This window comes from Petaurus breviceps, unplaced genomic scaffold, assembly GCF_028583685.1.
Source record: "Petaurus breviceps papuanus isolate PSGF00001 unplaced genomic scaffold, PetGlider_PUasm1.0 90760, whole genome shotgun sequence".
NCBI lineage: Eukaryota > Metazoa > Chordata > Mammalia > Diprotodontia > Petauridae > Petaurus > Petaurus breviceps.
The window spans coordinates 7,350,637-7,372,493 of NW_027187338.1; the positions used below are offsets into that span (position 1 = coordinate 7,350,637).

The 21,857-nt window shown below is 43.0% G+C and overlaps 1 protein-coding gene across 11 annotated transcripts in view; it reads left to right on the plus strand.

Annotated features, from left to right (window-relative positions):
- MACF1 (microtubule actin crosslinking factor 1) overlaps nt 1-21,857 on the plus strand; it is a 410,697-nt gene that overhangs the window by 386,918 nt on the left and 1,922 nt on the right. For 6 of the 11 annotated variants that reach the window (XM_069068000.1, XM_069068004.1, XM_069068001.1 and 3 more), the window contains 10 exons: nt 2,359-2,476; nt 3,158-3,321; nt 4,668-4,830; nt 5,177-5,331; nt 7,159-7,233; nt 8,580-8,597; nt 11,963-12,080; nt 17,736-17,947; nt 18,332-18,442; nt 20,623-20,746. In XM_069068000.1, coding sequence (XP_068924101.1) covers nt 2,359-2,476; nt 3,158-3,321; nt 4,668-4,830; nt 5,177-5,331; nt 7,159-7,233; nt 8,580-8,597; nt 11,963-12,080; nt 17,736-17,947; nt 18,332-18,442; nt 20,623-20,746 — 1,258 coding nt within the window. The remainder of the gene's footprint in view (nt 1-2,358; nt 2,477-3,157; nt 3,322-4,667; nt 4,831-5,176; nt 5,332-7,158; nt 7,234-8,579; nt 8,598-11,962; nt 12,081-17,735; nt 17,948-18,331; nt 18,443-20,622; nt 20,747-21,857) is intronic. The other 5 variants (XM_069068005.1, XM_069068007.1, XM_069068008.1 and 2 more) reach the window with 2 other exon arrangements.

Here is a 21,857-nt window from a genome sequence, read left to right on the forward strand (position 1 = left end):
CCAGGCCAAGTGATTGATACTATTTCATTTTCCCTGAGCCCTCACTGCTGCTTGGCAGCAATTGTATCTCTGTCTCTCTCTGTCTCTGTCTCTCTCTCACTCATTCAGCAGAAGACCTCACTCCTCACTTTTTATAGAGATTAAAGCCATGTGATATCAGGCCCCTCCCCTGATGCATATGTTCAGACTTCTCTTTTCATCAAAACTGTTTTCCTTCCCCTTCTTCTACTCTCTAAGGTGCAGTCCTGCTCTGAAGCCTGGATCCTGTCCTCTTACACCTTCACCAAGACCTTTCTCCTTCCCTACTTCCTTCAGGACCTTTCCTTCTCATAGGACTATAGATTTATAGCAGGAAAGGACCATAGAGGCTGTGTGGTCTGACACCCATCACACACACACACACACACACATCAAAGTAAAGTGAGTCACCCAAGGTGACACAGAAAGTAAGTCACAAAGCTGGTCTTTAAACCCAGATCTTTTGACTCCAAACCTTATACTCTTTCTACCGTGCTAGAGTGTGTGTGTGTGTAAATCTTCTCATTTATTTACTCAACTTCAGCTCTCCCTCTTCATTCCTTTCCCTCTTTACATAGACATCCATCTTTCCTGCCCTTAAAAAAAAAGTTCCCTGAATCACTTTCTTTATCCCTCTTCTCTCTCCACAGGCTATCCTTGGGTGTTGGTTTCCTAAGAATTAACTCTCACCGCCCTGCAGATGACTTATAAATCTCTCCATCCCTAACCAGTCATCTGCACTCCACATTTATATCCCTGGAGATCTGGGTGTCACCTCCTACTTGGGTACTTAAGAGATCTACAATTGGATCCAGAATCTTAGAATTGGAAGGGTCCTCAGAAATCATGTAGCCCCACCTGTGCTTAACTAGGAATCCCTATGCAGTATGTCTGACAAGTGTCATCGGGCCTTTGCCTGCAAACCTCCAGGGGTGGGTGGGGAAGAAGCCCCAGAGCCCCTCCAGCAGCCCCCTCTGCCCTTTCCTAGCTAAAGTGGTCTCATGGCTGCTGTTTCCTATGCAAATCACAATCTTACCCATGTCTTTTCATCATGGGTTGTTTTAAATTTATCAATTTCTCCAGGAAACCTATTCTTCCTACTGACTTTTCTGTTTTGGTTAATGGGGCCACCAACTGTCAGACCTCAGCATCTTACATGTTTCTCCCTCCTCCCTCCCTACCCTTCTGTACTGTGCCTGATCAGCTCCTTAGCACGATGTCATGTAGACAGCATGAGATGTGGAGTCCAGTCTCAGCTCTGCTGCTCCATGGTGCTGTCACCTTGGAGGAGGTCTCTTTACACCCCCTCTGGGCATCAGTTTTCACATATGTAAAATTAAAGGATTATACTAAATGATCTCTAAGTTCTGCTCTAGCTCTAAAACCCCATGACCTGTTCTTATCTCTGCATCTTCTCCTTACCCCTGTCCGTTCTCATTGCTAACCAACCTTAACGTGCCCTTCTTGCTCATCTGCTCTTATTGAAAAGCCTTCTTTCCCCTCATGTCCCACCTCAAAGGCCCCTCCTCCAGGTAACCTTCCATAATTCCCTATTCCTCCTTCTGGTCCTCCCCACAAGCCACATAGGGGAGTTCTCAACCTCAGATCTCTTCACGTTACTTTTTTACCTCTCCTGGACACTTAGCACATTCTGCTCTGTGTCACAAACTTTGGGTTCATATCTGATTTCTCAGGACATGGGCCATATTTTAGTCATATTAGTATTACCCTTAATGTCTAGAATACAGCTTTGCATACAGTAGGCATTTGTTATATGATTGAAACCAAAAGAGTCCACAGGAAAGCTTTGTTGGAACCATCATGTCTCCATAAAAAATTCATTTTTTGAGGTTGAACTCAAGTCTTTTGATCATTTACTCCTACCACGTCATCATCATCACCAACAATTACATATCACCAACAAGTATTTTTAGTTTTACAAAGCACTTTATCTTACTTGATCCTCACAACCTTTTGACATAAGTGATGCATTTTACAGATGAGTCATCTTAAGTGACTTGTCCATGGTCACATGGCTGGTAAGTGTCAAGATTCAGGAGTCAAACCCAGATCTTCCTGACTCTAAATCCAGCCACTATTCATCATACCTCATCGCCTATAGTGATCAATGGTATGTTTATTGGCATTGAATGCATTAGTGGGGATCCTGAACACAAAATGCCAGGCTGCACCCTTTTGGATTACACTATGGTTAAGGTAGCCAGCCAGCCCTTTTAATGTCTGTGTCAGTTTGATGTTTGTAAGCAAGAAACAGCTGGGTCCCATCTAAACCTGTGAAAATGATTGTTAGTGGGTTTTCCTGTTGTTTATACTTAATAGGCCTTTATGGAAGAGATGACTCGAAAACAGCCTGATGTAGACCGCGTCACAAAGACGTATAAGAGGAAGGCCACAGAACCAGCTCATGCACCTTTCATTGACAAATCCCGCAGTAACCGTATGTTTCCACTTACTTTTGTCCAAATGGCTAAGAGCTGCTTCCTGCTGTTTAAAAAAAAAAAAAAAAGGATGTCCCCTTTGGCTGAGGGACTGTTGAAGCCTGGTTTTCTCATTTTCAGAAATATTAATGAGCCTCCTTCCGTTCCCTTCTCCTCACCCCTTCCTCCCACCCATAGATCTTATTTTGAAATCTGACTAATATAAGGGCAAATAATTGTTCTAATTAACTTCCATAAGTTAAAATGAAATTTGGAGAATAAATGAATCTTTTTCCTGTAGCCTTCAGTCTTGTTCTCCAATAAGTCCTGCTCAGCTATCTGCATTTCATTTACATTGATTTATTTTTAGGACATCTGTTTAAACCCATTCTTTGCTCAGTTGAACTGATAATTTCTTATGACCAGAGAAGTGGATCATAACTTTGATAGACTAAAATATGAAAAGAGAAACCACAAGGATTTGGAGGAAGAGCAAATGCCTGTGTCTGAATAAGATATTTTTTACATTTAAAGGTTTTATCCTATACTCTCTCCTCCTACCTTTTTTTGCCAAATTACTGATCAAAGCTCTTTGTAATGTGCTTCTAACTTACTCTTGCTCCTATAAGTGTCTTTGTTTCTTGGCTCTTAAAATTCTCCTTTGCCTCCAATAACCCATATGGTTATTTTTTTCTTTTTAGGGAAGTCTTTGGGCCAGACTGCTCCTCCCCCTATGCCTCTACTTTCCCAATCTGAAGCAAAAAATCCCCGAATCCACCAACTATCAGCCCGCTGGCAACAGGTCTGGCTCCTGGCCCTGGAACGGCAGCGGAAATTGAATGACATGCTGGACAGATTGGAGGAGGTAATGTCTTTGGGCTGGAGGAGTTGGTAGGAGGTGGGCCTTCCCACTAGTCCAAGGAACTTGGTATTGAGTCCTCTCCACTGTTTCTGACTCAGACTCCCTTGTAACCAAAGGTACATATTTGTGAGGCAGCTAAATGAATTAGAAATTTAGCAATAGAGATTTGATCTGTGCTTTTGGAATAGAGCAAAGTATATTGAGCCCTTTGAGAATGAAGCCTGTAACCTTGACCACATTGGCACCAACTGCTAATTAAGAATGAGGAAAATAAAGAGAAAAGAGGATGTGATTGAGCAGTTGTAAATCACAGAGGTGACTTCTGTGAATGGGCAGCTGATCAATCCTCACTAAACTTGGGGTAAGAACCTTTTTTTTTGAGGTGTCATCACCCATTCTACAGAAGCCCAGTAGTACTCTTCACATACTTTGTAAGAACTGATAATATCTTTTTTGTTTGTTTATGCATAACAAAGCAGCTCTGCCCAGAAGTGAGTGGTTTTGTTTTCTGTTTTTTGTTTGGTTTTTTTTCCTGTAGGTCAGTTGAGCTTTAAGCATAATGTTTTCCTTTGTTCTTTCCAACTTTGAAGTTTTGGGAAGTTTGGAAAACCAAGGGGTGGAGGAAGGAATGGCTCTTTGTTTGTTGGTTGAAGCACTGTTGACATTTTGAGTTAAAACAGTCAAAATGTCTGAGGACTGACCTGCATAGGCTTACCATATCCCACAAAGTCTCAGGACTAAAAACCAAAGTTTCACTGGCAGTTTGTTCACTTTGGTGCCATTTCAAAACAACACGCTTGGGTGCCATGCTGGGGTTCTCATGCTTCAGCCCTAGAAAACAATGTAAGGCATCCTATAGGAATGATTTGGAGAATGCAGCCTGCATTGCTTGGATCCTTGTTTGGGTGGATCCCAATAAGATCCATGCTATCCTAAATAGCTGGAGATTTATTGAGGGCAACCCTTCTGAAATAAGAGTTACCTATTCTAATATGTCTGAGAAGGGCTCACTAAAAGCCTAGAGCAAAAACTAAGCATTCTCTGCCTGTTTTGTTTTTATTCCTATAGGCTGCATTTCTTTCATGGCAGTTGTTTAGTTATGGTGTCTGTCCTTCTGCTCTACCACACCACAGCTTGTCTGAGTAACTGTGGCTTTAAGCAGAGTGGCCAAGTCATGCCTTTCAAAATGTGGTCATATCGAACCATAAACCTTGGTGGACCCCTCCCTACACCCCCAGGAAGGCCTGCATGGCTTTACTGAGTGTCTGAAAGCTATAGTCTGCTTGGGGGCAAGTTTTTCCTGTAACCAGACTGTCCAGTCATATTGATCCCCAGTCATGTTTGTCCAGTTGAAGGAATTCGCAAACTTTGACTTTGATGTCTGGAGAAAGAAGTATATGCGCTGGATGAATCACAAGAAGTCCCGGGTGATGGATTTCTTCCGACGCATTGACAAAGACCAAGATGGAAAAATTACCCGGCAAGAATTCATTGATGGGATTCTAGCATCCAGTGAGTCTTTTTCACAGCTCTGAAAGGAACTTGTGAATGTTTTTTCCACTTGCTTGAAACAAGCAAAATGTTGGCAAAGAACTCTAGGCAAAGGGAAGAAATAATTTGAGAACCAAAAATAGTTGTAATGTTAGAGGAGGTGAGGGACTTGTTATTTTACTAAAAACTAAAACAATATGAAGTAGTGTGAGAAAGGTCACTTCATAAAAATAGGGATTCTAAGTTAAATGTGTTCTAAAATAAGGTTTCTCTTGTATTTGGTACTTGGGATATAACTTGCTTTAACTTGGCCCTCCCAGAATCTTCCTGGTTGGTGTTTCACAAGGTGATTTCTTTCTCAATTCAGAGTTCCCCACCACCAAGCTAGAAATGACTGCTGTAGCTGATATTTTTGACCGAGATGGTGATGGCTATATTGATTACTATGAATTTGTGGCTGCTCTCCATCCTAATAAGGATGCTTACCGACCAACAACTGACGCAGACAAGATTGAAGACGAGGTATAAAGTCATTTTACTTCCATCATATTTGTAGTCCTGGTTTCTAAACCTCCCAAATGGTGCTCGTTGGTAGAAGTGGGATTGCATTATGACAATCATAGCCCTTTGGTTAGGCCTATTTGAGAGAAACCCAGTTCTAAGGAGTTCTTTGTGAAGTAAGGCCACCCTCCCAGGAGAGCTTTGCTGTAATTTGATAACCATAAATCCAGAGCTTAGTGAGCTACTTCAGTCACTGAGCCATTGGTCATCAGCCACAATGATTTAGTACCAGTTATAGGCAACTTCTTTGTGGATACAGGGGAATGAATGTACATAACCGGTCACAATGCATCCAGCTTCCTACCACAGAAAATATACAGTCATGTCTAAAGTGAAAGTATATCAACAACCATAGATAAAAGACAGTTAAGAGGCAGGTCCTGATTCAGCCACCTCACATGACTTTCAGTTCAATTCAACATACATTAAGTGGCCAGGAACTGTGTTAGGTGCTAGGTATACAAAGACAAAACTGATCTTGCCCCTGCCCTCAAAGTGCTTATACTTTACACAAGCTTTAAAAGAGCATGAACATCCTGGGAGCTAGGCAGCAGGTAGGTAGTAAGACACAGGCTTTTCAGCAATAACAGCTGATACTTATGTGGCACTGAAGACTTTCTAAAGGATTTTACATATATTGTCTTATATGATGGAGGTTAAGCTATTATTATCCCTATTTTTAAGTGAGGAAAATGAGCTCAGAAGTATTAATCAGCCAACAAGCATTTATTGTGTGCCAGGGACTGAGCTAAGAACTGAGGAGGCAAAGAAGCCAGTGGGATCCCTGCCCTCAAGGGGGATGCAGCACGTATCCAAAAGGTATCTACAAGAGGGAAAGCACCAGCACTCAGGGGCCAGCATAGGCCCTCCTGAAGAAGGTGGTGTTTGAGCTGCTACACAAAAGCCAGTGACCCTCAGAGGCAGAGATAAGAGATGGGATGTCCAAGGGAGGAGCCACAAGCAGACCAGTCGGGCTGAGCATAGGCTGCATCGAGGGGAAGAAGGGCCTTACACACCTCCATTTGTATGTGATCCTACAAGTGACAGGGGGCCCTTGAAGTCTGAGCAGGGGCCTGACACAGTCACACCTGCCCTTTAGAAATGAAGAGGGCCTGGAGGCCAGGTGACTAACTAGAAAATTATCGAAGTAGTCCAAATGAGAGGCAGAGAAGGCTGCAGCAAGGGTGTTGGCCATGGGAGTGGTATTGTGGAGTTAGAAGAGACAGGATTGAGCAGCTGGCTGGATGTGTGGGGGCACAAGCCTTGGTGGCTGGGAGAAGGGGAGAAGATAATGGAAGATAATGGATTTGATGTTTGAGATAGCTCTAGGATGTTCCAGAAGCTGCTGCTTACATGGGAATGAAGGTCACGCAAAAGATTAGGCCTGGATATATGGGCCTGGGAATTATCTACAGAGCGATAATGATGAGAACTGGCAGTACTGTTTGGTGAGAACATGGAGAACATGGAGGGAAAAGAGGTTCCATGATTTGTCATGGCTATAGAAGGTGTTAAGAGGCAGGATTTGAACTCAGGCCACTCTACCACACTGCCTCTTACTGTGCCTTGAAGATTGATCTGTTTGCCCAGCCAAGCACTGTTCCGACCCCACAAGATGCTGCACTGCAGCCCTCCTGTCACCCCTCAGAGCCCGTTGTGGCAGTGGAGAAAAGAGTGAGCTCATCTGCCTTTGATGTTTGTGGTCACTCAGCCCGAGCAGGCTGTGTCCTGGCCTGAAGAGGGCATATGGCCTTGTGCTCAGCTCTCCCTCTTGTTCTTCATTCACAGGTCACAAGACAGGTGGCTCAGTGCAAATGTGCAAAAAGATTCCAGGTGGAGCAGATTGGGGAAAACAAGTACCGGGTAAGCTTTGAGTGTACACCCCAGGAAGCGGCCTTGGCCAGAGTCCTTGTCTGACAGAATGGATGGGCAGCCTTGAGATTCAGGGTTGGAATTCTCTAGTCCCCCCTCCTGAGGCAGAGGTGCCCTGCTATCATCTCGCTCAGTCTGAGAAAGAGCTGTATTCCGGACCCCCTCCTTGCTGGGCATCGGGTCCATCACATTTCTGTGAGAAGAGAGATGCCAGGCCTTTTTTTTCCTTTCTTGGTGCCATCTAAAGCATTGTGTGAAATAGTGGCTAAACAAGTAGTTACCAGGATGGCAGACAGTTTGTACTGGAAGGAAGCCTGCTCCCTGTTTATGTGAGCATGAGGATGTATCCCAGGTAGAAACCATCCAGGTCCTTCTGCATCACTAAGGGGCAGCCTTCATTCACTAAGAATAGGTGTGGAACAAATTTACAAAACACATTCCTCTCACCAACCCAAGTATATACTTGGGTCACTATTACGTTCATGTCATAGGTGGAGGAAATGGAGTCTCAAAGAAGTTAGTTGTCTTACCAAACCAGTCCTTTCAGTCTTCAGCTATAGTCACAGAGAAAGTTTGCAAATGCAGCAGAGGAAAGATGTAAGCCAGGCTCTCCTGGTTCAGATGGACCTGTCAGAAACCTCCAGAAAGCATCAGAGAGTTCTAGAGTCCCTAGTCCAGCAGAGCCTCCAAGAGATTCTGGGACTTAACCAAGGTTACAAGCAACATAGTCAGGACCTCAGACACCAAAGACAGCCCTCTTCACCTTTGTCTCCCTGCAACAGGAATCTTCATCATAAGAAAGTCTTTTTTAATAGTTGCAGAAGTGAAAATATGTTTCTGTCTTCAGTGACAGTCTGTGGAAATGGATTAGCCATCACCATTAGTTTCCCTTGTGCAGCATGAAGGAAGGGCTCAGGTTTGACTAGGCCAAAGTAAAAGTACACAGCCAGATTATGTTTCAGATGGTTAGATACCTTGAGTTAGTGTATCTGCTTTAGAAACAGAGCAACTCACCACAATTTTTGTTAAGTCAAGAGATTTAGCAAATTGTGTGCTGTGTGTGTGTGTGGGTGTCTGTTGGTGGATCTAGTAGAGGGAGGGGGCTTCAGGATCCCCTGAATCTAGCTTAGACCCAGCCCAAAAGGCTCCATTTCCCACAGTACTCAGAGAGTCTGGTTCATGTCCCTTCTAGGAACGAGTGGCTTGAATGTGAACAGATTGCTAGTGACTGGTGACACGATTGGGTGATTTTTCCACAATTCAATATGAATTTGATAAAACTGTTCTTATTTGTTTTATTTTCTTCCCTCCTTCCTCCTTCCCCCTTGTTTCCCTAGTTCTTCCTCGGCAATCAGGTACAGTGTGCCTTGCGATGCCCACCCCTCTTGAGTGGATGTGGTCTGTGTAGTTAATGCTTTCTGTCCTTTGCTGTGGTGAGAAGTGATCAGTAGCATGCTCGTGGCACATCTGGTTCCATCAAGAAGCTCATATACAGGCCAGGGTTTCAGAGCAGTCTCAGCAGTGAAAGGACTCAGCACGTATTTTGAAGTGGATGCTAAAAACTCCACTCAAATCCACAGAGGCATCTGTGTTGCTGAGACACTAAGCTGCCTCTTAATCATTATGATCCAGTTATTTAGTGATGGTTGAAGCATGGGCTGTATCCAGTTCAATTTTTTTAAGATATCATGACCTCACTTTATTTAGCATGGCATGTCAGGTGGCATAAATTCCAGTCTTCTGATTGGAAAATTTGTGCTGAACAAAGAAGTCCTAGAATGACTATTCTTTGCCCTTTATTTGAATGCTTTGGTAGCTTTTGATAAGATATACTTACATGAAAATGGAGAAGTATAACCAGTACAAGGTAAATTATTTGACTTCCTGAGCTTTCTGAATCTGGCCTGCATACCAGAACTTGATGGAATTATATATTTTTAAATTGTAGGAAGAAATAAGTTCTCTTCCACCCACTGGGTCACTTTAATCTCTCATGGCTTCCCAAAGAGATCTGGCATCATTTATATCATATATTGCATGATAAATTAAACTTAATGTGTGATTATGTCCAGCTATGATTAGGAAAATCAAATTGAAGGTTGATTTGATTCCCCAAATGAATTTTATGCCTAATAGGAAAAAAATAGGTACTAGGTATTTCCCCCACATTGCTCAGAAACCTTGTTAATCATCATCTTCAGAGGTGGTAATTGACACAGTAGGGTTTGATTTTAATTTGGACAGCCTAGGATAGAGAAACTAAAGATAATATGGTGATATGGAAGGGGAGGTAACAGAGTAATGGAAATTTTAAAGAGCAGGATTTTTTTATAAGTGTATGCAGAGTGTTACCTGGTTTATACAGAACCAGGCTAATACCTATGCAAAAGAAATTAAAAGGTGAAAAAGCAGCACTTGGAAATACTAATGTTGTCAAATAAATTGGTGATGGAAGGGCACTACTTCATGGAGTGCAGGTGCTCTCTCCATTGGAATAAGGGTGGGAGAGGGACCATAGAACATAAAATGTCAGAGCTGGAGGAGACCTTAGAATGTGGAATGTTCAATCAAGCTGGAGGGACTTTAGGGATGGAACCAAGTACTGAACATACATGTAAAAATATATAGGATAATTTTGTCTTTCTGAAATCTTTCCTGAATTTTTAATTTTAAGTGAGATTAGCAATCAGAATATAAATTCTCCTTCTGAAAACCCAAGTTGTGTCTTTCTCCACTCCCTACTCCTCCAGACAGAATCCTCCAAGTCTCTTGATTGAGGATCCTGGATCTATATTCCAGGCATTCATTACCCTTGTGAACCATAATATCCTATTCTCCCTTCTCATCTATTTAACAAGTATTTATTAAATATTAAATATCCACTCCCTCCTTTAGTCCATCTTCCACTCAGATGCCAAAGTGATTTTCCTAAAGTACAATTACAACCATGTCGCCTACCGTCAACTCAATAAACTCCAGTTACTCCCTAACACCTCCAGCACCAAATACAAAATCTTCTGTCTGCTGCTGAAAGCCCTTTATAACCTAGCCCCCACCTATCTTTCTAGTTTTCTTATCCCCCACCCTCACCCCTATTCTTCAGTCTTGTGACACTGGCTTCCTGGCTGTTCCTCAAGCAAGACCATCTCTCAACTCTGGTCATTTCCTCTAGCACTTCCCATGCCTGGGATGCTCTCCTCCATTTCTCTACCTACTGGTTTCCCTGGATGTCCTCAACTCCCAACTAAAATCCTTAAGGGCAAGGACTGTCTTGTTCCTCTTTTTATATCCCCAGTGCTCAGCACAGTGCCTGAAACATAGTAGACACTTAATAAATGTTTATTGACTTAAACTATGTGCAAGGCAGTAGGGATTCAAAAACAAAAAAACAACAATCCTTTCCCTTGACTTTACATTCTTTTGGGGAAAAATATCTGCTCAGAAAAATTAAATACAAAATACATCTACTAAGTAGATAGAAGTTTCCAGAGATGAAAGAACTAGCAACTTTTGAGGGTGTCAGAATGAACTTGTGATAGGAAGTGATACTTTTACAGGACCTCTGGGAGTGGAGGTGAGAAGAGAGGGGGCACCTCCAGGCCCGTAGAATGACCTATACAAAGGCATGGAGGAGGCAGAATGTCATTCTTGTCTCCTGTGTCTCTTCCTGTGTTTTGGAGGTGGTCATTTAACCTATTGGGAAGCACCAAGACCACAAGGGAAGAAAGGACCAAGAAGTCTCTATAGGTTAGGAAGGTATTAGGTATGCTAAAAGAATAGAAGAAAGTGGGTCCGAGAGTAGCTTTTGTGATCTCAGGAAGGAATACTGAATCTTTTTCTACAAAAGTCACTATCATGGCATGAGCTCCCAAAATGACTAAAGAACATGTTCCTTGGAATAAGCATTGCTGATTAAAAGGCTTAAATTTATGCACCTGAACTTTGCTGTAAACTCTGGTGATTGGTTCTGCTGGTAAAGCTTTCTTGCTGGTGGCGTTGCCTCAGGGACATACTCCCCGAGGTTCTGGGAACCCAAGGAGGCTCGAGGCTGAAGGTGCTTGCAAAGGCATAGTTCCCTGAAATGTAGTCCCACACTATCATGTGTTTCTCTGTACAGTGCACTTTATCCAGGAGCCAATAGCCATCGTGCATTTCATAACTCCCTGTCCTGTATTAGGCATAAATGGGGAAAATTGCCTGTCAGAATGTTTTGTTCTAATTTGGACCAAATCTTTAAAGAAATCAAACTGGAGATATTTCTGCCTGTTCATTTATTTGGGCATCAAATCTTTATATGAATGGGCTAAGGACACCATTCATTAAGGGAAGAAAAGTTTGCAAAGAGGAAGTTGTGATATTACTAGAGTTTCTGGGTTAGATTTTTTTTTTAACCCATTTAAAGATTTCCTTTTGGGGTGGCTAGGTGGCACAGTGAATAGAGCACCGGCCCTGGAATCAGGAGGGCCTGATTTCAAATCCGGCCTTAGACACTTGACACTAGCTGTGTGACCTTGGGCAAGTTGCTTAACCCTAAATCCCTTGCCTTCCCCCCCAAAAAAAATCCCTTTTGGAAAACTAAGAAATGTAAGGCTGCATTTTTGGTGAGATTTTAAACCCAAACTACGCTCTTAGAATATCTGCCTGGATACAGTCTGCTTTGAAAAGAAACTGTTGCTCAGCTTGTTCCTCATTTATTCTATTAATTCTTTATGAATTCCAGTTTGGAGATTCCCAGCAACTGCGGCTGGTCCGTATTCTGCGCAGCACCGTCATGGTCCGAGTTGGTGGAGGATGGATGGCCCTGGATGAATTTTTAGTGAAAAATGATCCCTGCCGAGGTAATGAAAGACCCCAGGAAGGGATTGTGTAGGTTAGATAGACATGTACATCAGAAACCTTTTCTACTTGTGACCCCTGGTTTTGCTTGTTTTCTTGTTTTGTTTCTTTTGTTTTTTAGCTTTCCAGGTTACCCATTGTCACCAGTTGTGATTCTGGGGAACAGGGCAGGAGATGGGCTTTCGAAGAATAGCTGTGACATGTTAATAATGATAATGAATTTCCTATTCAGGAAATCTCATTTTAGGCTGTCTAATTAACACATGCTTAGGAGAGAGCCTGATGAAGCCACTTAGACTTTTTCCTAGTGTTTAAAATATCTTTCCCTGTAATTTCTTCCTGCTGGCCTGATGACCTGCCTGTCTGCTTGAAGCTTGGCAAGTGTGGGACTCTGGTATTTCTGTGGGTCAAAGAGCTCCTGCTCCTGTTGGGTGGATGAGCCTGTTTTCCTGAGGTGGCGAATAAGCATTTGCAGCAGTAGTGCCAGGCGCCCAGAGGCTTCTCACACTGTAGGTTTTCTCCCTGGTAGCTGCTGTGATGGTGCCAGGGGGGTGGAGGGACCCTCGACGTCTACCCTGATGACAGAGCTGCATGTGGGCGTACCAGACCCTTCCTGCCCTGCTCTTCTGACAGCGTCGTCCCCTTCTTGACCAGCTCTGTCTGCAGAGATTTCTTTGTACGTGTGTGTCTTTTATTCCAGTGCATCACCCTGGAAGTAAGATAAAGCGTTCAGACTCCAGCTCTTCGATGGCCAGTCAGTCTCCTATAGGTTGGCCTTTTGGTTTCGTCGTCACTCATCTGCCAAGCTTTGCTCCTTTGGCTGCCTTTGTGCATGCACGACATGGCACTGTGGCAGCTTCCTTGCCTCTTCTGGCTGGCAGCGCGCTCAGTATTACAGTTAAGGCAGGGCCATTGCGATTCATTCTCTGGATTGCTTAGAGGCCAAAAACCAAATGTCTCCTCTCACATTGGCCCCACTTGCTAAGTTAAAAACATTGATGCCTATTTTGACTGATAACAGAACTAAGAGTCAGTGTTTCCCACATAATGTGACTGAATACTGTTGGGACCATTTAAGAGAGGATGAAGGAGGAGGAGGTGAGAGATCTCTCCAATGAAGAGCTCTGGAATGTATCCATGATGGCTTGCTTTCTCTTGTTTTCACTTGGCAACCTGAATCAGTAATGCCCGTGGCCAAACAATGTTGAATTTGTTTTTTATCTGGAATAAATGCTTCTTGAACTCTTCTTTAGGCAAACTCAGGCACAACATTGAATTTCTTGCATTTGCCTAAGTATAACCTCACTCCTTCCTCTCCAAATGATGACAGCTTATCTTTCCATTGCCTCTCTCTCTGTGTATATATGTATATATCTATATTGGAAGAGCCCAGAAGATACTCTGTGGCATTTGGGTTTTTCCTCTGTTTAATATCTGCATGCTTGAGAAGTGAATGTTCCTCTTCCTCCTGCAGCTCTGTCCATGAGGAGAGCACTCGGCTGGCTTCCTCCATGGCATTCCCAGATCAAAGTGGGAACTCCAAAGAAATTCCACTTAATTCATTGTGTATTTATGAACCATCTCCTGTCTGCAGAAAACACCTTTCAGTGCTGAGAGAGAGGCACAGTCTCTGCCTTCATGAAATATAGAGTTCAGAAGAAGGATAAGGAAAAGAGAGACAACTTTATTATGCAGCAGTACATGATGAGAGCATAGGAAGAATATGAACAAAGTGCCCCATGAGGGACGAAGGAGGAGGAGGTTATTAGTAATGAGAGGACAGTATTCTAGTTGAACTTTAAAAGATAACTTAGGAAATTAACTAGTCCTTAAAGGAGAGAGAAAATGTTCTAGGGATGTGGAGCAGAATGAGCACAAGTGTGGGAGCAGGTCAAGTCAGGGCCTGTTCAGCAGACACAGTAATTGATTTGACTAGTATCTGATGGGTGACAGTGTGAGATAAGGTTTGAAAAATAGGGCAGCATCAGGTGTTATTATGGGCAGGGGGTGGGGGATTTGAGTGAAGCAGTTTTAGCTTTGCACAGTAGACATTTTTGATTAAAAGAATGGCATGACCAGATCATTGGAAAGGGGAAGTTAATCTGGCATTGATAGGAAGGATGAATTGGAGGGAGGAGAAGAGGTAGAGGAGGCCATTTGGAGGTTATTTTAATCATCCAGTCAGGCAGAACTGCAGCAGAGATAGGGAGGAGAGGCTGGATGGAAGCAATACTGCAGAGGCAGAATATTTAACCCTTGATAACTGATTGGCTGTGAGAGGTAAAGAAAATGGAAAACTCACAGTTAACACCAAGATTTTGAGCTAGGTGCCCAGGTTGGGAAGCTTCAACCTCAAGGCCACATGTGGTCCTCTAGGTCCCCAAGTGTTGCCCTTTGACTGAATCCAAACTTCACAGAAAAATCCCCTTAATAAAAGGATTTGTTCTGTAAAATTTGGGCTTAGTCAAAAGCCCACACCGAAGGACCTAGAAGGCTACATGTGACCTTGAGGTCACAGGTTCCTCACCCCAATAGGGAGTTAGTAAATCATGAAGTGATTGGCAGAAACTCTAAAGGCATTTGGACACCCAGATTTAGGGAGACAAGTAATAGTCAAGGCCAGATACTGCCCAACTTGAACCTTAAACAGATTTCCCTACATAGTTCAAAGGTTCCATAGGTTAAAAAAAAAAAAAAAAGATCAGCAGATCTAGAACCAAGCCTTAGGAAACCTGGAAATTTTTAGAATGGGCTGACATCCATATGCTGCATGACCAAAAACCTTTCCAAGACCTATTAGATTCCAGCTAACTTTTCATCCAGATAAAGTGATAGGACTTGATATTACGTGCTAATTGTGTGATCTTATCTCATCACCCTATTTAATTACCTTCTGTCTTTTGAATATTCCTAGTTAGTGTCTGTTTTTTGAGCCAAGGAGGGACTTTCTTATATGAGGCTAAAGAAGTATGGCTTCACTGGAGCAAAATAATGAAATGTTATAGATTGTGTTGTTTCTAGTATAGGGCCCTTTCCAGCAGCTTTGCAACCTTTTTATCAGCAATACAACACGATAGGGGATTTACAAAAAGGATACAACCTTTTTATTAATTATAGATGAAATAGATAGGAAAAGACATCCAAAGTAGCAATGACTGAGGACCAGGATAGAACATAGTAAAATGCTTTGGAATCATGTCAACATGAGGCTGCCAGACTTTGTATAGGCAGACTGAAAGGTGGCCCACACCAGCTGAGGGACTGGTGGGTGCAGGACAGTGCCCACTGTGGGCCACATACTGCTCAGGGTTTCTGCCTCTGTTCTTCATCAGTGAAGACTGAAGCAACAGGATGCAGTTTTCTGAGGCTTAGATGACAAGGCTGCTGCATTAAACTGGGCACTTAGCCATGATTTGTTATGTTGCGAAGAGGCTCGAGAAGCCATGGTTGTTTCAAACCAACTTGGAATTGACATTGGTTTTTTAGCTATGGACAAGGAAATACCAGTTTGCATCTAATGAGTGTCTTTTTTTTTTTAGCTTTTTGCCTTTTTTGGAGTGGCGATTGGGGTTAAGTGACTTGTCCAAGGTCACACAGCTAGTAAGGGTTAAGTGTCTGAGGCTAGATTTGAACTCAGGTCCTCCTGATTCCAGGGTCAGTGCTCTATTCACTGTGCCACCTAGCCACCCCATGAGTGTCTTTCTTATACTATCTGAGCTGAAAGAGACCTCAGAGATCAGCTCAGATAGGCCCACAGACAGGCCCAGAGCCCTCAGCAGTGAGATGACTTCCCCAAAGTCCCAGGGATTGTCAGTGCCGAGCCCGATTTGAACTGACATCATGTAACTCCAAATCCAGGGCTCTTCCTTCATCCCATTGATCCTTGCAACAGCCATGTGTAGCACATAATCTCTAATGATGGGAACTGAGATTCTGAAAAGTTGAGTAATTTGCCTATCGTCACATAGCTAGCAAGTGTCTGAGGCTGGATTTGAACCCAGTTCTCTCTTGACCACATCCAGAACTCTTTCTGCCATATCACAATGCCCCTCTGGCACTTGTGTAGCAGCAAGCACCCTAGTGTCCTCAGGGTTTGCTGCCAATACAGGTTCTTGGATCTGCTTTGTTAAAGGAAAGCAATTCAAAATGGGTTAACAAGCTTACTTTAATCAGTCAGACATATATCATCGTTTACCTTGTTCAGGGGAAAAGGTCAGCACCCCGAACTTCAAAGTATACAGGCAGAATTATCAAGACAGAAACAGATCAAGTAGACAGATTTCCAAACTGTGCAACCATTACATCCATACCCAGTCAACATCTGGGTTTTTCAAAGGCTGGGGGGGGGGGGGGGCCTGGACAAGGGCTTCCAAGAATACAGATCAAATCACAGAACACTTCTCAAAGTGAGCCCCCAAAACTAAGCTACACATCAGGGCTTATATAGCCTTCTCCTGGCTCAGAGAATGTAACAACCTTATTGACTCACTGACCAATCAAGAAGTATCTACTGAAAAACAAGCCTCCCACCCCAGGCTCCAGGTGCACTTTAGCCTAGGGGCAGGGAAGATCTTCCAAATCTGCATTCCCATTACAACTTGTAATGGGAAAACTTTGTAGGGAGTAGCAAACAGAGGAAGGAAGGAAGGGACAATCCATGGGGCTCCTTCATCTCCTTAAAACCAGCCACACTTTTCCTTTGTAAGATTTGCTTCAACTAAGTTTAAAGTATCTTTTGATTTCTGGTTTTATTGGCAGTAGTAGAATGAAGGCAGCTTCTATCCAAGACCCCTCCACTCAGTGCTATTTATCATGCCTATTCCCCCCCCCCCCCCCCATTAAGTATTTGGCTTTCACATATTTCCCAACAGGCAGGTTTTGTGCATGACTTCTCTTTCTCCACATAGAGATACTTGGTTATCCTTTAAATAAGTTACTGTGTGCTGATCTCACTATCTGAAATCTCATCTTTAAAAAAATAAAAATCCTGCTTTCTAAGCCCTACCATTATATCAGTCAGAGCTGTGAAAACCAGAGGTATCAAATGCAGCACAACTTGGGTCTCCTGAGTGAGGCCAGAACTGGATTGGGAAGTATTTATTTAACAAAATAACAGTATAGTGCAACAGAGATAATGTTAATTTGTGGTTTATTAAGTGTGCATTTCTCTGTTTTAATGTCACGATTCAAAAGCTTTGAGTAGATGATGCACATGTTGTGAGAAAGAGAAGGGGAGATTTAGTTTGACATTCAGATCATGGCAGGCTGTGCTTGTGTTTTTAACCTTTACCAGGGTACAGTGTGCTTACCCTGGGGACCATGACAAACTAGCATTTTGCCTTCTCATTTGGATACATTTCCACTCTACTTCTTTGTAAATGCCATTTAAGAAGAGTTTATGTATGGAGCACTCCAAGGAAATTCAGTAACAAAAATGCCTGCTATCATTAAATGGGTGAGAATGCTGATAAGAAAAATTTCATTAAAAGAAGGGTGGGATTTTCCTCTGACAACATTGCATGCATCCTCGATGCCTAAGACTTAATTGGCATTGTGGGGTTGAGCCTCATTGTGGGAATCAGGAAAATGTCAAGATTAACTCTGTGTATATGTCTGTGTTTGTGTGTGTGTTTTTGTCCCCTTTTTTTCTTTTTTAGCACGAGGAAGAACTAATATAGAACTTAGGGAAAAATTCATCTTACCTGAGGGTGTGTCCCAGGGAATGACACCTTTCCGATCCCGTGGTCGAAGATCCAAGCCATCTTCCCGGGCAGCCTCCCCTACCCGGTCTAGCTCCAGTGCCAGCCAGAGTAACCACAGTTGCGCTTCAATGCCATCTTCTCCAGCAACCCCTGCCAGTGGGGCCAAGGTAGGTTCTGGGCATGATGGTGGACTGCCCTTCCTTCTGCCCAGGGGCTGCCAAGCACCTTCTCCATGTGCTGGGTGCAGGCTGGAAGCTACCTCCCTAAGCCAAGCACATCCTGGCCCCCAGGAGGTTGGGCCTGTAGGCCGTGTTCAGAATCCCACCTATTTCTTGTGTCCTCGCCATTCCAGCCTACAGATCCTTTCCTGCCTCCCAACTCTGTGGCCGAAGAGCTGCCGCTTTTCCTCCCACCAGACCAATTGATGCCTCTTGGTTTTGTCTCCATTTCTGTAAAACTCAGGATCCTCTGTTTGCTTTTCTGTCCCATTTTTGACCCTTTTTGTTACATGGTGGACCATTCCACCCCCACTTTGGATTTCCATTCCACAGACTCCACATCAGCCCTCTCGCTGTTATGACAAACCTTGGTTGGTAAACAGTAAAGCTGGCACCCCCCTCAGGGACAGCAGTCTTCCTGACCTCCAGCTCCCCGGTTCTGAGGTAGAGTATGGCATCTCTGGCCAATGGCCAGTGTGCCGTGGGGAGACAGCCAGTGGCTTCTCTCCCTGACTTGCCAGCACCCTCCTCTCCTGTCTTCTCTTAGCACTTGCTCCAATGGCTAGTTCACATGGGGAAGTGTTTTTCAGGAGTTTCTAACTCGGACTTAAAGAAATTTGATGCACATGATCTGATTTTTGTGGCCAAATACCAGGACAGTCATAGATTTTACAGTAACACTAAAAATAGTCCAGAAAAAAAAAATTCTGATTACTTCATTTATTCTGGTTTTTTTTAATAACACTTTTATGAAGTTCATTAATGAAGAAAAGTTTTCATCCAATCAAGAGCCGAGTTATTAACACCTGAAATTCAACAATCGCGCATGTATAACTTGATTTTTAACTTGCTTTTAATGATGTAGTAGTTAACGTAAGCCTGGGTGGGCACCCATGGCATGCATTCCACCGGCCCCAAGGCCTGTATAGCATTGGAGCAGCCTAGGGAGGCCAGTGGAAATTGCTTTGGGCTCCAGATTGAATCTTACTCTGGACCTTTTGGACCTAGACTCTGATTCTTCATAACTTTATTTTGACCTGAATACACAAACCAGGGTTTCCAGCCAATTCATTTACTATAACTAAAACACCGTAACACTTTGGGTATGGCAGCTTTTGAGAAATGAAATGCCTTGCCTGATTCATGGGCTCTCATTTCAAAATTCTACTCTTGACAAAATGTGCATTTGTGACCCTGCTCAGGCAGCATCAGGTTCCTTCGTCAGGAACTTAGGTGAAAACGTCTTAGAACCCTGGGCCTGGGCATTCACTGGGCTTTGGGATTAATCTGGGAATTCTCCCCAGTTTAAACCAAAGCACAAACTCTTCTCTTTTATCACTTGCTGCCACCTGAATCCTGGGAGTCGATCTGCTTATCCTGCTGCCTGCCTTCTTTAGGGCTCCAGTTTCATGAGAATCTGAGAAATTCCAAAACTCAAAAGATAATGTGCAAATTCTAGACCTATAGGTGAAAATTCATCTTGTGGCTGAAGTTTTATTTTATCTAGATTTACCCATTGCAGCTGGATATTCTATAATTAAGTCACCCTGTAACCAGCTCACTTTGCCAAAGTTGAATTGCTGTTTAAGAACACTTCTAGCTGCTGTCATCCTAAGACAATATGACTTAAAAATAATGCCAGCAAAAAGGGCAGCTTCTGAAACTGGGGCTTCTCTGTCTACTAAGACTTGAGGACCTTGGCTCCAAGGGCTTGATGAATAACCTGCTTTATTCAACTTTCTCTCGATTCGTTGGAAAAATTTATAACCCAGAAGTACATGAGCAGAAAAGTCCTGCTGGGTTATTTTTCTCTTCTGATCAAGTGGACATCTTAAAAGTCTTGGAAAACATTTAAATGGTTTATTTTGAAAAAATAGGACATGTTGCAGGAAGTGTGGCTTTTAAAGTAGAATCAAAATGTATGTCTACCCTTCCCCAAAACAAAGTCTGGAATTTTTAAATGCAACTGAAAATTTTGTAATTTCTTTCAAAGCCCAGTTATGTTCATCTTTTCCTTAGGATGATGAGGGAGACAGGAGAGGAGTAAATATCATCACCATCTTGTGGATAAAGTGGGTCTCATGGGAGAGAAGCAGTGATCCAGTGTCATGCAGACACTCAGCAATAGAGCCAGACCCCTGCTGTGCTGCAGTTTCCACTCCACTGCTTTCCTTGATCAAGTCTAACTGTAATCATACTATAGCATTTTGGACTGAAAATTATCTTTTTGGTTTTTATCAAAGAAGTTTGCCCTGTGAGGTCTAAAAAATTCTTCCCTTTTCTCCTTCCCTCCATGACTGCCTCTCCCCTCAGGTAAACCACAGTGTGCTTAATTAACATGGTCTTGAAGATCTGAGAAAACTTTACCTCCTGCTCATGGATGTTTATGGAAACCATAAAAGTGTTAGAGAGTATTTTTAAATTATGAATCAGAAAGTTCTGATTTGCTAAACTTTCAAAATGCACACTTTTGAAGCAACAACAAAAGAATGTTTTCCTTGACTTTTAATTCGCTTTTCAGGATAGTTCTGTATTAAAAATCCTATGGCAGCGGCTAAAAAAAGTGCTTCTGTGAATCAGATCACTATCAGTGAGCTTAGTAACTATATCCTTTTCTCCCAAAGGTGATGCCGTCCACAGGCAGCAAGTTGAAGCGTCCAGCTTTTCATTCTAGCCGAACCTCTCTTACTGGGGATGCCAGTAACAGTTCTTCTCCAGTCTCCACCAGTGCCAAAACCAATCGGGCTGGTAAGTTTGTTAGACTTTAGGATCATCAATGCTGTGGCTTCTCAGAAGAGGCCAGTGTTGAAGAATGAGAAAAGATTTGAGAACAGTGTATTTCCTAATGAATATTGTCTTGTCTACATATTCATGCGCTATTAGAAATGCTTCAGTGGCTTTGAAGATAAACATGTACATTTGATACACAAGAAGAAGCCCATGAAGATGTCCAGCCCCCTATATCAGGAGACCTCTTAACTAGCTGTAGTCTTCTCTCTAGGTAACAGAAGTGGTGATGATGGTGATGATACTTAAACTTTAATGATTTCATCATTGTGTGTCTGCCCTCCCAACAGTGCAGGTCACCATCATACCTTGGTAAATGGCCAACCCGCTGTTATGGGAGGCTCTTAACCTGGGGTCTGTGAACTTGTTTGTTTACTCTTTTGATAACTATATATTTCAATATAATTGGTTTCCTTCTTATACTATTTTATGCATTTGAAAACATAATTCTGATGGGGGAGGCAGTCCCTAGGTCTACCAGGTTGTCAAAGAATTCCAAGGTTAAGAAATCTACTCTAATGATAGCCCTTAATGTACTTATCTAAGTCATCAAATGTCAGACAGAGTCCACTGCTGGCCTGAACTGGGACCTTTCTTAGACTGGCAGCCATGTTGATGTTAAAGCTCATAAATTAAATGCCCTCAGCCCCTCTCCCCCTGAACAGCACCAGCTCAAGGCAGATCTTGGCGAGCTTGCCTTCTGTGGTAAGTCTTGTGATACCCTGCCTCTCCTATTCATTGTTGCTGAGGATAACAGTGGATTGGTAGAAAGAAAGCAATTTCTAGCTCCCCAAATTAAAAGACACCTTTTACAAATAAATACTTCTGTGTGCTCAGGTGTGTCGCTGGGCACCAGGGATGGGAAATCAATGCCCTGAAAGTCATGTGCGTGAGATGACAAGCAGCCCTCCCCCAAGCCCATCCCTCTTTTTACCCTTCCCATCAGGCTGGTTATGGCCAATAGCCTGCTTGGTTGGAAAGGGAATACTTGGAGATTCTGCAAGCAAAAAGGGTAGTTGTTGTGAGGAATGCAATACCTGGAGCCAGTGAGGCCTCAGGAGGGACCTGAGTC